The sequence below is a fragment of the Phocoena phocoena genome, chromosome 9, assembly GCF_963924675.1.
Source record: "Phocoena phocoena chromosome 9, mPhoPho1.1, whole genome shotgun sequence".
Classification (NCBI taxonomy): domain Eukaryota; kingdom Metazoa; phylum Chordata; class Mammalia; order Artiodactyla; family Phocoenidae; genus Phocoena; species Phocoena phocoena.
This window is the reverse complement of record NC_089227.1, coordinates 93,924,642-93,937,476: the sequence shown is the minus strand read 5'-3', so window position 1 is coordinate 93,937,476 and position 12,835 is coordinate 93,924,642. Positions and strand designations below refer to the sequence as shown.

The 12,835-nt window shown below is 40.1% G+C and overlaps 1 protein-coding gene across 1 annotated transcript in view; it reads right to left on the bottom strand.

Moving 5' to 3' along the window:
• Positions 1–12,835, bottom strand: part of LOC136127961 (maltase-glucoamylase-like) — a 76,970-nt gene that overhangs the window by 10,645 nt on the left and 53,490 nt on the right. Inside the window, exons 33-42 of the mRNA XM_065883596.1 lie at positions 12,717–12,779; positions 8,075–8,209; positions 7,523–7,610; positions 6,558–6,696; positions 5,570–5,703; positions 5,417–5,451; positions 5,207–5,323; positions 2,018–2,166; positions 1,332–1,416; positions 362–418 (exon numbers count right to left, since the gene is read on the bottom strand). Of these exons, the coding sequence (XP_065739668.1) occupies positions 362–418; positions 1,332–1,416; positions 2,018–2,166; positions 5,207–5,323; positions 5,417–5,451; positions 5,570–5,703; positions 6,558–6,696; positions 7,523–7,610; positions 8,075–8,209; positions 12,717–12,779 (1,002 nt within the window). The remainder of the gene's footprint in view (positions 1–361; positions 419–1,331; positions 1,417–2,017; positions 2,167–5,206; positions 5,324–5,416; positions 5,452–5,569; positions 5,704–6,557; positions 6,697–7,522; positions 7,611–8,074; positions 8,210–12,716; positions 12,780–12,835) is intronic.

The following is a 12,835-nucleotide window of genomic DNA, read 5'->3' as shown; positions in this document are numbered from 1 at the left end:
GAGAATATAAACAAAAAACATAGCTTCCAGCACAACTTCAAGCATTTACCAGTGTCCACCATTTACACCACTGTGAATAGTGGTGGTATGAGGAAAGATAAAAACTAACACATAAAGAACACCCACAGAAAGCCAGGCACTACAGGAGATGCTTTCACACATTTCAGAACAATTCTGTGAGGAAGCGGTCTTTCCCCATGTGGAGGTGAGAAAAATGAGGCTACAAGGTTAAAAGTGACATGTCCAAGACACACAACAAGTGGGTTACGGAGCCAGAATTTGACCTGAGGTCTGTCAGATTCTAAAGCCTGTGCATGCTATCATTTCCCCAGGTTGTATAGAAACAATCAGAAAAACTTACCGTGTAGTAATCATACCAGCGGGCTCTAGGGAAATATGCAGTGACATTTCTTGCATTCTAAAATTAAACAACAACAAAAAAAACAAGGCATGAGCAGTAGGCTCAGCTCTCTAGGGCAGAGTAACCATTTGCAGAGTAAAGGGGTCAAAACAATGTAATGGCCTTGGACCCACAGGCCTCTTCTCTCTAGAGGTCACCAGTGTTGGGGAAGGCTCCCTTCTTGGATCCCTTCTCAAACTGGGGAGATCTGCCTAACCAAAAATGGTGGCTTCTGTAAAACCCTTTGGGATCCGGGACTTAAGGGGGGAAAAAAAATCATCATTTACTTATAGACTTATCCCATACCCTCTCTAAAGAGACAAACTGAGGCTGGGTCTAGAGCAGAAAAAAAAATTGTAGGTTTACGGCACCAATACTTCAGAAATTATGATTAGTGCAGTAAGTTTTGGAGAAGATCCAGTTAACTGTTATTTTAATCAGAAGCCTAATCATTGATGAATGAAGTAAAGAAATGGCTGCCTAAGGACCCCTTTTGGAGGAAGGGAAGAGCTAGCCAGCAACAAAAGTATACACATTGCTTTGTATACAAAAGTATACACAAACAATCCTCCCGAAAAGTTTTGTTTTAATGGTGATAGAGGATAGCAAGGATTTCCTTATAGTACTGTCTCCACCTGACTCATACTCCTTCTTTCAGTTAAAGAAGAAATGATTATATCTTCAAATGTATCAAAGGGTTTTTTCCTTCTTGATTATCCAATGAATCAGAATTCGTTATACTGATTTTAAAGATGAGGGAGCTGAGGACCAGAACACCTAAGTAATGAACTTCAGCTCAGAGGGAGAGGAAGAGACAGAGGTAGAATAAGAAACCACATCTCAGGACCCCATCAGATGAGGCCTCTTCTCTTCGACTAGTCACTGGCCTCATAGCTGGGATCCTCTATTCATCAGAGGCCTCCATACTCACAGGCTCCAGGACAGGGCTGACCAGGAAGGCTGGGCCCAGAAGGAACTGACTGTCTATATCCCAGGTCACCTGGTCTGACACAAACCTGGAGAGGGAAACCAAGGTACCACAGTTAGGACCCCTACAGGACTCCAGATGGAGGCCTTGAAGAAACTCCTCAAGTTCAGACCCAAGTTGGAAATCCAGCCACATCCTATGCCATCCTTTATTCTTTCCCTAGGTCAACCTTAATTAGATACATGCTCACTTTCTACATGTCATGTTCTTCAAACCCCAGAAATGGTTGGATTTAGACACGTTCTCACCTATCAATGTCTCCACACGTTTCTTAACCACAGCACATTTTAACACAAGAATGGTCTCCATTCCTCAGATATCCCCCTGGATTCGTGACCTGAGCTACTATAAAGGATACGTAGGTCTTTACAGGCCCAAATTAGAAAGAAATTATTCTGTGTTGTACTGTATATCATTCTGAAATTTTTCAAAAAAAATCAGTAGTCTTTTACCAAAGATCTACGGTGTGACTGACACCATGCTAAAAGGAGTAATAACATACAGTCTGTGCCTAGAGAGCTTTCGGCAAAGGCAGTCATGCCTTTAATTTGGAAAAATTGTTTTCTTCAACTGCCACCATACAGAATAAAATTATCGCTTAGTCTTTGGTATCCTCGCTATACACTCACTCATGGAGAAGAGGCCGCACGACAGTGCTGCCCTCCGTGTTGGCCCTGTGCATCAGGGTGTACAGATATGGCAACAGGGTGTATCTGGTCTGCAGAACACTTCTGGAGATAGTCACAAAGGTAGAATCCCAGGACACAGGGTCTTGCCTCTAAGGAGAAAAAAAAGTGTTCAGGGCTCAACTTAGGGGACCTGGGGGACATAAGGAGATAACTGAACATTTATTCCAAATGAAGATCAAACAAAGCTAAACCAACGATGACTATAGATGAGACTCAAAGAATATTTTTAATAGACCAAAAGAGGTCACTGAAGCTTTCCCAGGACAGCTGAAAAAATTCCCCATAAGAAATGGGGGGTGGGGTATATATTTGGTACAATGCCCAAACTGAAAGAATACTGATTCATTGAAACATGAGGATTTTTTCATGTACTTGTTGGCTATTTGTATATCTTCTTTGGAAAAATGTCTATTCAGTTCCTCTGCCCATTTTTAAATCAGATTTTTTTTTTTTGCTATTGAGTTGCATGAGTGCCTTATATATTTTAGATATTAACCCTTTATCAGATACATAGTTTGCAAGTATTTTCTCCCAATCTGTGGGTTGTCTTTTCATTTTGTTGATTCCATGCAGAAGCTTTTTAGTGTGATGTAGTCCCACTTTTAAAATTTTGCTTCTGTTCTTTGTGCTTTTGGTGTCATATCAAAAAAAAAATTGCCAAGAACAATGTCATGTAGATTTTCCCCTATGTTTTCTTCTAGGAGTTTTATGGTTTCAGGTCTTAATCCATTTTGAGTTAATTTTTTGTGAGTGTGGTAAGATTTGAGTTATTTTTGTGAGTGTGCCTGTGATTATCTAGTTTTACCAACATCATGCATTAAAGAGACTATGTTTTCTCCACAGAGTATTTTTGGCTCTCTTGTCAAATATTAGTTGACAGTACATGCAAAGGTTTATTTCTGGGCTCTGATTCTGTTCCATTGGTCTATTAGTCTATTTTTTATGCCAATATCATACTGTTTTGATTACTAGACCATGTAGTTTTGATTATTATAGCTTTATAATATAGTTTGAAATCAGGAGGCCTGATGCCTCTAGCTTTGTTCCTTCTCAGGACTGCTTTAGTTGTCTGTGGTCTTTTGTAATTCCATACAACTTTTAGGATTTTTTTTTTCTATTTCCGTGAAAAATCACATTAGAATTTTGATTGGAATTACATTGACTTCATAGATGGTTTTAGTATGAACAGTTTAACAATGTTAATTCTTCTGTTCCATGAACACAAAATATTTTTCCACTTGTCTCTTTCATCAATGTCTTACAGTTTTCAGTGTACAGATCTTTCACCTTCTTGGTTAAGTTTACTGCTAAGTACTTTATTGTGTTCTGATGCTATTGTGAATGGGATTGTTTTCTTTATTCCTTTTTCAGGTATTTCACTGTTAGTGTATAGAAAGGAAATTGATTTCTGTATGTTGATTTTATATTGTGCAACTTCACTGAATTCATTGATTAGTTTCTAATAGTTTTTTGGTGACATCTTTAGGATTTTCTGTATATAAGTTCATATAAACTGTAAACAGAGACCATTTTACTTCTTCCCTTCTGATTTGAATACTTTTTTTTTTCTCATCTGATGGCTCTGACTAGGACTTCCAGTACTATGTTGAATAGGAGGAGAGTGGGAACCCTTGTCTTTGTCCTGATCTTAAGAGAAAAAGCTTTCAACTTTTCACTGTTGAGTATAATATTAGCTGTGAGCTTGTCATATACGGCCTTTATTATGTTGAGGTACATTCCTTCTATACTCAATTTGTTGAGAGTTTTTAATCATGAAAGGATGTTGTATTTGTCAAGTCTTTTTTTTTCCTGCACCTATTAAGATGATCATATGACTTTTATCTTTTATTCTATTAATGTGGTATATCACATGATTTGCATATATTGAACCATCCTTGCATCCCACGGTTAAACCCCACTTGATCATGATGCATCATTCTTTCAGTGTGCTGTCAAATTCATTGTACTAATATTCTGTTAAAACGTTTTAGAACTATATTCATCAGGGATATTGGCCTGTTTTTCTTTTCTTGTAGTATATTGGCCTCTTTTTCTTTTCTTGTAGTGTCCTTATCTGCTTATGTATCAGGGTAATGCTGTTCTTGTAAATTAGTTTGGCAGTGTTCCCAAACCTTTAATTTTTTGGAGGTGAGAAGTATTGGCAGTAATTCCTTTTTAAATGTTTTACAGACTTCACCAGGGAAACCATCTGGTCCTGGGCTCTTCTTTGTTGGGAGATTTTTGATTACTGATCTCCTTACTCATTACTGGTCTGTTCAGATTTTCTAGCTCTTCATAATTCAGTCTTGGTAGGTTCATGTTTCTAGAAATTTATCCATTTCAACCAGGTTGTCCAATTTGTCAGTATATAATTGTTCATAGTAGTCTCTTATGATCTTTTATATTTCTGTGGTATCAGTTATAATGGCTCCTTTTTCATTTACAATTTTATTTATATTTGAGCTTCCTCTGTTTTTGTCTTAAGAAATCTAGCTAAAGCGTTGTCAATTTTGTTTATCTTTTCAAAGAATCAGCTCTTAGTTTCACTGATCTATTTTCTGGTCTCTATTTTATTTATTTCTGCTCTGATTTTTGTTATTTCCATTCTTCTGCTAACTTTGGGCTTAGTTTGTTCTTCTTTTGCTAGCTCCTTGAGGTGTAAAGTCAGGTTGCTTATTTGATATCTTTCCTTTTTCTATAAACTTCCCTCTTAGGACTTGGAATGGTAGTTATCAGGGGCTGGGAGGTGAGAGAAATGGGGAGATGTTGGTCAAAGAGTAAAAACTTCTTGTTATAAATTAAATATTTCTGGCGATATAATGTACAGCATGGTGTCCACAGTTAACAATACTGTATTATACACTTGAAAGTTGCTAAGAGCATAGATATTAAATGTTCTCACAACAAAAAGGAAATGGTAATTATGTGACATGATGGAGGTGTTAACTGACCCTACTGTGATAATCATTTCACAATATATAAGTATATCAAATTTAAAAAAAGAAACATGAGGGTTTAACGGTTTTGAAGATGTCCTTGGGGAATATAGACTACATTACTTGTAGTTCAAAAAGGGAGTCTGTGTTCCTGGTAACACAGAACTTTTGAGCTCTGAGCTCAATGTCCTACCCTGGCCCCAATGCTGTTGTGGTTCCTCGAGAAGGGGTAAAAGGCCCCCAGCTGCATCCAGCGAGCACACATTTCATATTCAGCATCTTGAAAGAATCCACAAATATCTGCTCCTGTCTGAAACAGGGTAGAATAAAATGGGCCCGTTAATGATTTCTGAAAGATATCACCATCTGCTTGGTGATTAGGAGTAATCCAAAGGACGCTTACAAAGGATATGCCGAAGAGGCTAAACTCCATCATGCCTGCAACGAGAACCACAGCTGTGTCAGACAAGGCACTCATGACCTGCCTCCTCTTCCCTCCTTGGAGAAGCCTTGATCGAAGACCCCAACTTCTCTCCTCTCCCAGCAGCCCACACACCAATGATAGATTTCCTCAGCTGGTCCCACGCGGCCGTGTTGTCACCCAGCCAGTGTCCTCCCCAGCGGCCAGAAGAAGGAAAAGTGGAGCGAGTGATGACGATCCCTCGCTGTCCCGTCACCTCCTGCACAGCTCTGCTCGGAGGGGAACAAGGGAGTGATTTAGGGCACAGCAGGTGAGGAAAGGCCACAAACCTTCTCCTCCCAGAGCTCCTGAGCCTAGGGCATGGTGACAAAATATCTCCTGTGTCACAGAAGGGAATATGGAAATCTAAGCCATGAGGTTCCTCACTGACTGAATCCATATGATGGTGATAATATTAAAAGTTGTGTCTTTACATTGTGCTTTATAGTGTTTCATATAAAAAAAACTTCACAATGTAATAAACTCACCAGATCACCTAAAAATAATAGGTAATCACTGAATTTTGCTATTTATTTACTCAATACTTAGTTTTATATATTTGGGAAGGAAGAAGATGAATTCCTTTATAAGGCTTTCCTTAGGACATTTGTTATTAAGCATGGAATGAGCACACAAAATGGGACAGTGATAATTAAGTAGAACACCAGTTGGCTACCCAACAAGAGTGACAAAAATAAATTCTAATAGAGGTGAGTCACTTTTGAAAAAAAGGAAAGAGGTATCCAGTCCTCTGTGTTCCCTTACAATAAGTAAAGTTATTATAGCATCATCCACGCTGCGTGGTGTCTTATGTCTTATGTCTCCACGTGTATTTCCTCCACTAGGACTATTAGTCTCTTACTTAAATAAGGACCACGCCTTATTTACATCTGTCCTGCTAACTAGGATCACAGGGTCTGGCTCCATGCTCATGAGTATTTAATAAATGAGAATTGCGACAGAGTTATAATTAAAGTCTTCTTAACTCTTGGAAGAGGGAATGAAAGGACGAGCAGTGTAGCTTCATCAGTCCCTGGCCGTCCCTGCAGGCTGTCCCGACTGGAGAAGGCAGTTGATGACTCACTCGTACGTGGGTCTGGTCTGGGCCCACCCGTACAGGCTGTGCACGTCGTAGTGCCGCACCGGGGAGCCGTCAGGCAGGAGCTGCTGGCTCTCCATGCACAGGGTCTTGCTGCTCAGGCCCCTGTCCCTGGACTCCAAATCTGAGGAGAAAGATCTAGTGATGTGAAATCCACCCCTGCCTGATCCTGTTTATCCTTGACCTCTCCTCATGGGATTGGACTCTGGATCATAAGACTAACTTGACCCCTGCATGGGTCCCTCTCCTCCCCAGGGGCATGGAAACATGCACGGCTCTGAGCTACAATGGCACTCGCAGGTGTTTTCAACATCCAGGGCCCCGGAGGGTTCCCCAGGAGAAAGCAGGGGCATGGGGAAGAACGCAGTTGTCAAACACTTACTGAGTGACAGGCTCCAACCTAGGCTTTTAACATGTATGTTATTTTATGTAATTCTTATCATAGTTCTATGGAGAAGATATCATTATCTTCCTTTAACAGTTTAAAAAACTGAGATTAGAAAATAGCAAGTAATCTGCTAAAGGTCACACAACTCATAGAGAGTATAATTTCCGGAACCAAGATATGAACACAAGTACAACGCCAAAGTCATTGACTCCATGATAAGGTGAGGCCATTACTTTCCACCCACTGGTGACACAATAAATTCCTGTGGAGGGATTAACATGAGCCTGAAGAAGTAAGACACCTAGCTGTGGGATCCTTTGGAGACATCACCACAGTTAACTGTTTTTTGAAAAAAATTTCAGAAACTTACCCAAAGGGGCCAATAACTTGCCCACACCCAACTGGGTAAAGTTCTTGGAGTGTGTTTGTCTTTGGTCCCCCCAAAACCAGAGTGTCAGTCAGGATGTCCCTGAACATCAGGATAAATGTCTGGCTGCTGGACTCTTGCAGCTCATTCCCTGCAGCCATGGTGCTGCCAGTAGAGGAGGCCAAGGGTCCTTACATGGCATGTAGGGAGGGTGGTTCAGACAGGCATCCTTGCAGCCTGGAGGGACTGCCCCACTCACGAAGCTTGCCGGTTCATTCATATCCTAGAAATGTCCAACATAGGAATACTTTACTTTTAAAAAGAATTATATACTGTTAACTCAGAGACAAGGAAGCAGAGAATAATTGTTCACCGTCCAGTAATTCCACAGATACCAGCCCAGGGAGATTCATCAAATCCAGCTTGAAAAAGATCAATTAAGCCCTACAGAATGACTGGCTGGTGGATTTGAAAAAAAATTCTCACTCAGGGTGTGAGGAAGGCTCAGTTCCAAGGAATTCCTGGTAATCAGCTTGGAATTCTACAGCAAGAACTTCAGACAAGGTACAAGGTATGAGGAGTATCAGAATGGTCCACTCCAGATTGGAGGAACTGCAGTCTGATATGTCCAAAGTCTGTCTTGGATGATTATTACCCCTTCTGATGATCAGTAATACATATGCTTAGGTACACAGAGATAGAAACACACCTACCCCCATGTACACAGACACAAACACACACACTTACAATCCATATGCCATCAAACTTCAAGCTCTTCTCTGGATCCCGTGGATTGGTGTACATTTCTCTCAACTCCCTTTTCCACCATGTGATGGTTGAATTACGGAAAAAGTCTGGGAAGGCCACATAAGCTCGGTATTGCTGTAAAAAGTAAATACAATTTATTTGTCCCAAACAAATATATTAGACAGAAAACAGGCATTTCCTAAAAGCTTAACTCATGCAAAGCCTATACTGTGTGGTGATAGTTAATCCAAAGTTATGGGCTTAAGTAATGTTCTTAGCTTATTTGAAATACAATGAGCTCAAAGAACACAAATGAGCACAAATGAGACACCTTCTTACCATTTGGAAAGCATCCACGGACTGTTTTCCTCTTTGTATCAACATGAATGGTAGCCATCAACACCCTGAACTCACTTTTTCCATCGTTAGACACCCACCCCTCAACTTCTGTCCTGCGATTTCCTAAGCACTCCTCAAAGACAAAGCATGAGCCAGGGAGACTGCAGCTTGAAAGGGGAAGACAGCAGATGCATTGTCAACAGGCTGTAAAGAAACATCCAGTTGATCCTCTCCTATCTCATTCCCAGTAGGAAAAAAGGGTGAGAGGTAAGACTGCACTTTATTACATAAGACTATCTAACTAATATGTATCTGGGTTTTCTATGGTTTCAGAATCACTTGAAAAGTGCAGTTGTGTGTCAACTAAATTGGGAGGACTCAAAGAGGAAGTTTCAACTCCCCTTTCTCTTATCTTCTTCAAATAATAAAAAACTGTCTTTATTTTAACCTGGAAAATGGACCCAAGGTATAACTCCTGAACTATAGCCCCTTTGAGAGCAAGGCCCTTGTTGACCTTTGTATTCCCCAACCATGCTTAGCTTAGTAGCTGACATAAGATAAATGTTTAGAGCATAATTGTAAATTCACACCACTTAGCAATAGCAAATATTCTTAAATTTCTATATAGCTATGATGCTTGTTATGGAGCTTTATGGTCGTTTGTATGTCTCAGTAAATTGGTTCCTCTGTGTTCATCAGTGCATTTCAAGAGTTAAAAAGTTAAATAATGCTGGTGGCAAAAGTGTGGGTGGGGAGGAAAAAACAGAAAAGGACTTGGTCTAGGGAACCTCCAGTACCTAAACATGATAGGCAAAAGGCAAGTGGAATCCAAATGTCTAGAAAAAAGGCCAAAAAGAACAAACCAGAAATGGATTAGTGTACAGGGATCCAGCTCACAGAGAACTTTTGAGGTAGTGAGCCACACCACTGAGCATCTCGTGAAAGGGAGGCATGCCAAGGTTGCCTTTTTGTTAGAAAATGGAGGTAGAAACATGGACCCAACAAAATAGAACCTTTCACCAGAAACAGAGAGCTCCAGCTCAGGCAGGGTTAGAAACATGGAGTAGAGGAGGGAAGTGGAGAATTGGAATAAACAGAGTCAATACCAGCCGTGTCCAAGTGATAACTGAATCCCAAATGAGATACAAGTGAGAAACTTGACTATGATCTATTAACCCCACTAAAGGTGCTCTGACCCTTACCCATGAAATTAAAAATGTTCTGCTGTTCTCCAAGGTACTGGCTCTGCCTCACTCCTGTCTGTATTCCACCTTTGCCTCATTGCTTCTGTCCTCACTTTCCCTAGTCCTCAATTCATGATGTACCCACTTGCATGTCTGGTCCCAGGATTACTTACCACAATCCATTGTGTGCTACCAAGATGCAATTCCTAGGCTCCATGCCAGGCTTACTGTATTAAACATCTAAGCTTCAGATCCAGTGGCCTCAGGCCCACTCATCTCATCAAGTGGGTCTTATTAATATAAATAGTTAAAATCATTCTATCTATTGAGAATATCTTATGTGCTACCTAACAAACATTGAGACCCCCTAATGAAGTATTTCTCATCGGGGCACAACTGGCATTTAGGGCAGGAAAATTCTTGGTGGAAAATCCCCTGTAATTGGGCATCCCTGGTCACTGCCTACAAAATGTCACTTGGTGCTCCCCTTGCAATAATCAAAACTGTCCCACAGATTTCCAAATGCCCTCAAGGTGGCAGTATTGCCTCTAATGGCCGATGCACTGTAGGGCTCACGCAGTGGTAGCCAACTTCTTGACTGCTGAAGTGGCCCTCTCCCCAGCATACTGATTTAAAAGTCATGGTACTGCCATAAAAACAGACACATAGACCAGTGGAACAGAACAGAAAGCCCAGAAATAAACCCACACATCTGCAGTCAATTAATCTTTGACAAGGGTGTCAAGAACACAAATGGGGAAAGGACAGTTTTCTGTTAACAGTGTTAGAAAAACGTGGATATGTAGAAAACAAACGTATGGACACCAAGGGGGGAAAGCGGTGGGGTGGGGCGGGGGGGGGGATGAATCTAAGAAAAAAGAAAAACATGGATATCCACATGCAAAAGAATGAAACTGGACTCCTATCTTACACTGCTCACAAAAATTAATTCAAAATGAATTAAAGACTTAAATGGAAAACCTGAAACCATAAAACTCCTAGAAGAAAACACAGGAAAAAGCTCCCTGACATTGGTCTTGGCAATGATTTTTTTGGATTTGACACCAAAAGCACAAGCAACAAAAGCAAAAATAAACCAGTGGGATTACATCAAACTAAAAAGCTTCTCCACAGTTAAGGAAATAATCAACAAAATGAAAAGGCAACTTACAGAATGGGAGAAAATATCTGTAAATCAAATACCTGATGAGTTAATATCGGAAGTATATAAGGAGCTTATACAACTCAATAGCAAAAAAAACAGAAAAACAACCCACAAATATATTGACTTAAAAATGGACAAAGGACCTGAACAGACATATTTCCAAAGAAGGCATACAAATGGCCAACAGGTACATGAAAAGGTTCTCAGCAACACTAATCATCAAGGAAATGCAAATCAAAACCGCAATCATAATCTGTTAGGACAGCTTTTATGAAAAAGATGAGAGATAACAAGTGTTGGCAAGGATGTGCAGAAAAGGGAACCCTGCGCACTGCTGGGGGGAATATAAATTTCCATAAGATGTTACGGAAAAACCAGAACAAACTTTTTGGCCAACTCAACAGTATGGCATTCCCTCAAAAAATTAAAAATAGAACTACTGTATGATCCAGCAATTCTACTTCTGGGTATATATCCTGAAGGATATATCCTGAAGGAAGCAAAATCAGCATCTTGAAGAGATATCTGTACTCCCATGTTCACTGCAGTATTTATTCACAGTAGCCAAGATGTTGAAGTAACCTAAGTGTCTGTCCACAGATGAATGGATAAAGAATGTGTGGTGTCTATACATACAATGGAATATTACTCAGCTATGAGAAAGAAGGAAAACCTGCCATTTGCAACAAAATGGATAAACCTAGAAGGCATTATTCTGAGTGAAATAAGCCAGACAGAGAAAGACAAATTCTGTATGATCTCACTTATATGTGGAATCTGAAAGAAAAAAAAAAGTTGAACTCATAGAAACAGAGAGTAGAGTGGTGATTACCAGGTGTCAGGGGGTGGGGGAAATGAGGAGATGCTGGTCAAAGGTGGCAAGCCTTCATTTATAAGATGAATACATTTCTGAGCCTAATGTACAACATGGTGATTGTCGTTAATAATACTGTATCGTATACTTAAAAGTTGCTAAGAGAGTAGATCTTAAACATTCTCACCACACAGTACACAAATGGCAACTACGTGAAATGATGGATGCGTTACTTAACCTGATTCTCATAATCATTTCATGATATATATGTATATCAAATTATCACATTGTACACTTTACATATATACAATTTTATTTGTTAATTAAACGCCATTAAGCTGGCGGAAAATACTAAAAACTAAATAAATAAAGTCAAGGAGCCCATGACCCTGAACTTCTCTGGTGGATTCCTATGTCCACGTGGGCTGCCTGGACCATGAAACTTCAAGTGATCTTCTGTGAGAAGCAACAGAGATTACAGCAAGCTAGGTTCTCTTCCTTGGATCCTCATCTGAGATCCATTACAAGTAAGAACCTGTTTCCAGGAGACTGCAAGTTTTAACAGATGGCTGGAAACTGGGAGATAAGATCAAAGTTGGGAAACCCAAGGAAAGATGGGGGGATTTGTAAGAGAGAAGATGGAAAAGCCTGTCCATGAAAAAAAAGAGGTATAGAGAAAATTACCCAATCACTAAAGACAGGGGTGGGAGACTGTTTAAAAGGGATACGCAAGGCAAAAACAACTGCAAATACAACAGTAATGAAAACAACAATAAATACACTAATTCAGGCAAAAGGCATTGTTTCTTCGAGGTATCATTCAGCAGAAATTTCATGGATGTTTGCAATCTGACAGCCTTGGATTGGAAATCACCACTCTGTCACCTAAAAGCATGGACAGAAGTAATTTAAACTCTCTGAGTCTTAGTTATGCAAAGTATAATAATATCTACCTCCCAAGTGGGGTAAAATATTGCATGTAAAGTGACTGGCACACAGACAGACACACAGGACATGTTCCCTACGTAAGTTTCCTCATCTCGCGCCCATGCCCATGCCATGGGGATGTCCAGTATCCTAAGTATGGCTGCACCTTCCTGGCAACGCTGATTTCATCCAACATCCATACAGGCCCTTTACCTCCACTTGACTTTCCCAGTCTAGAGAACTGTTGATAACAATATCGGGAAAATCAGGCCAGACCTGTGAAGAGAAAAATGTTTAAAAGCAATGCACTAGATAATCTCTCTCATATAGCA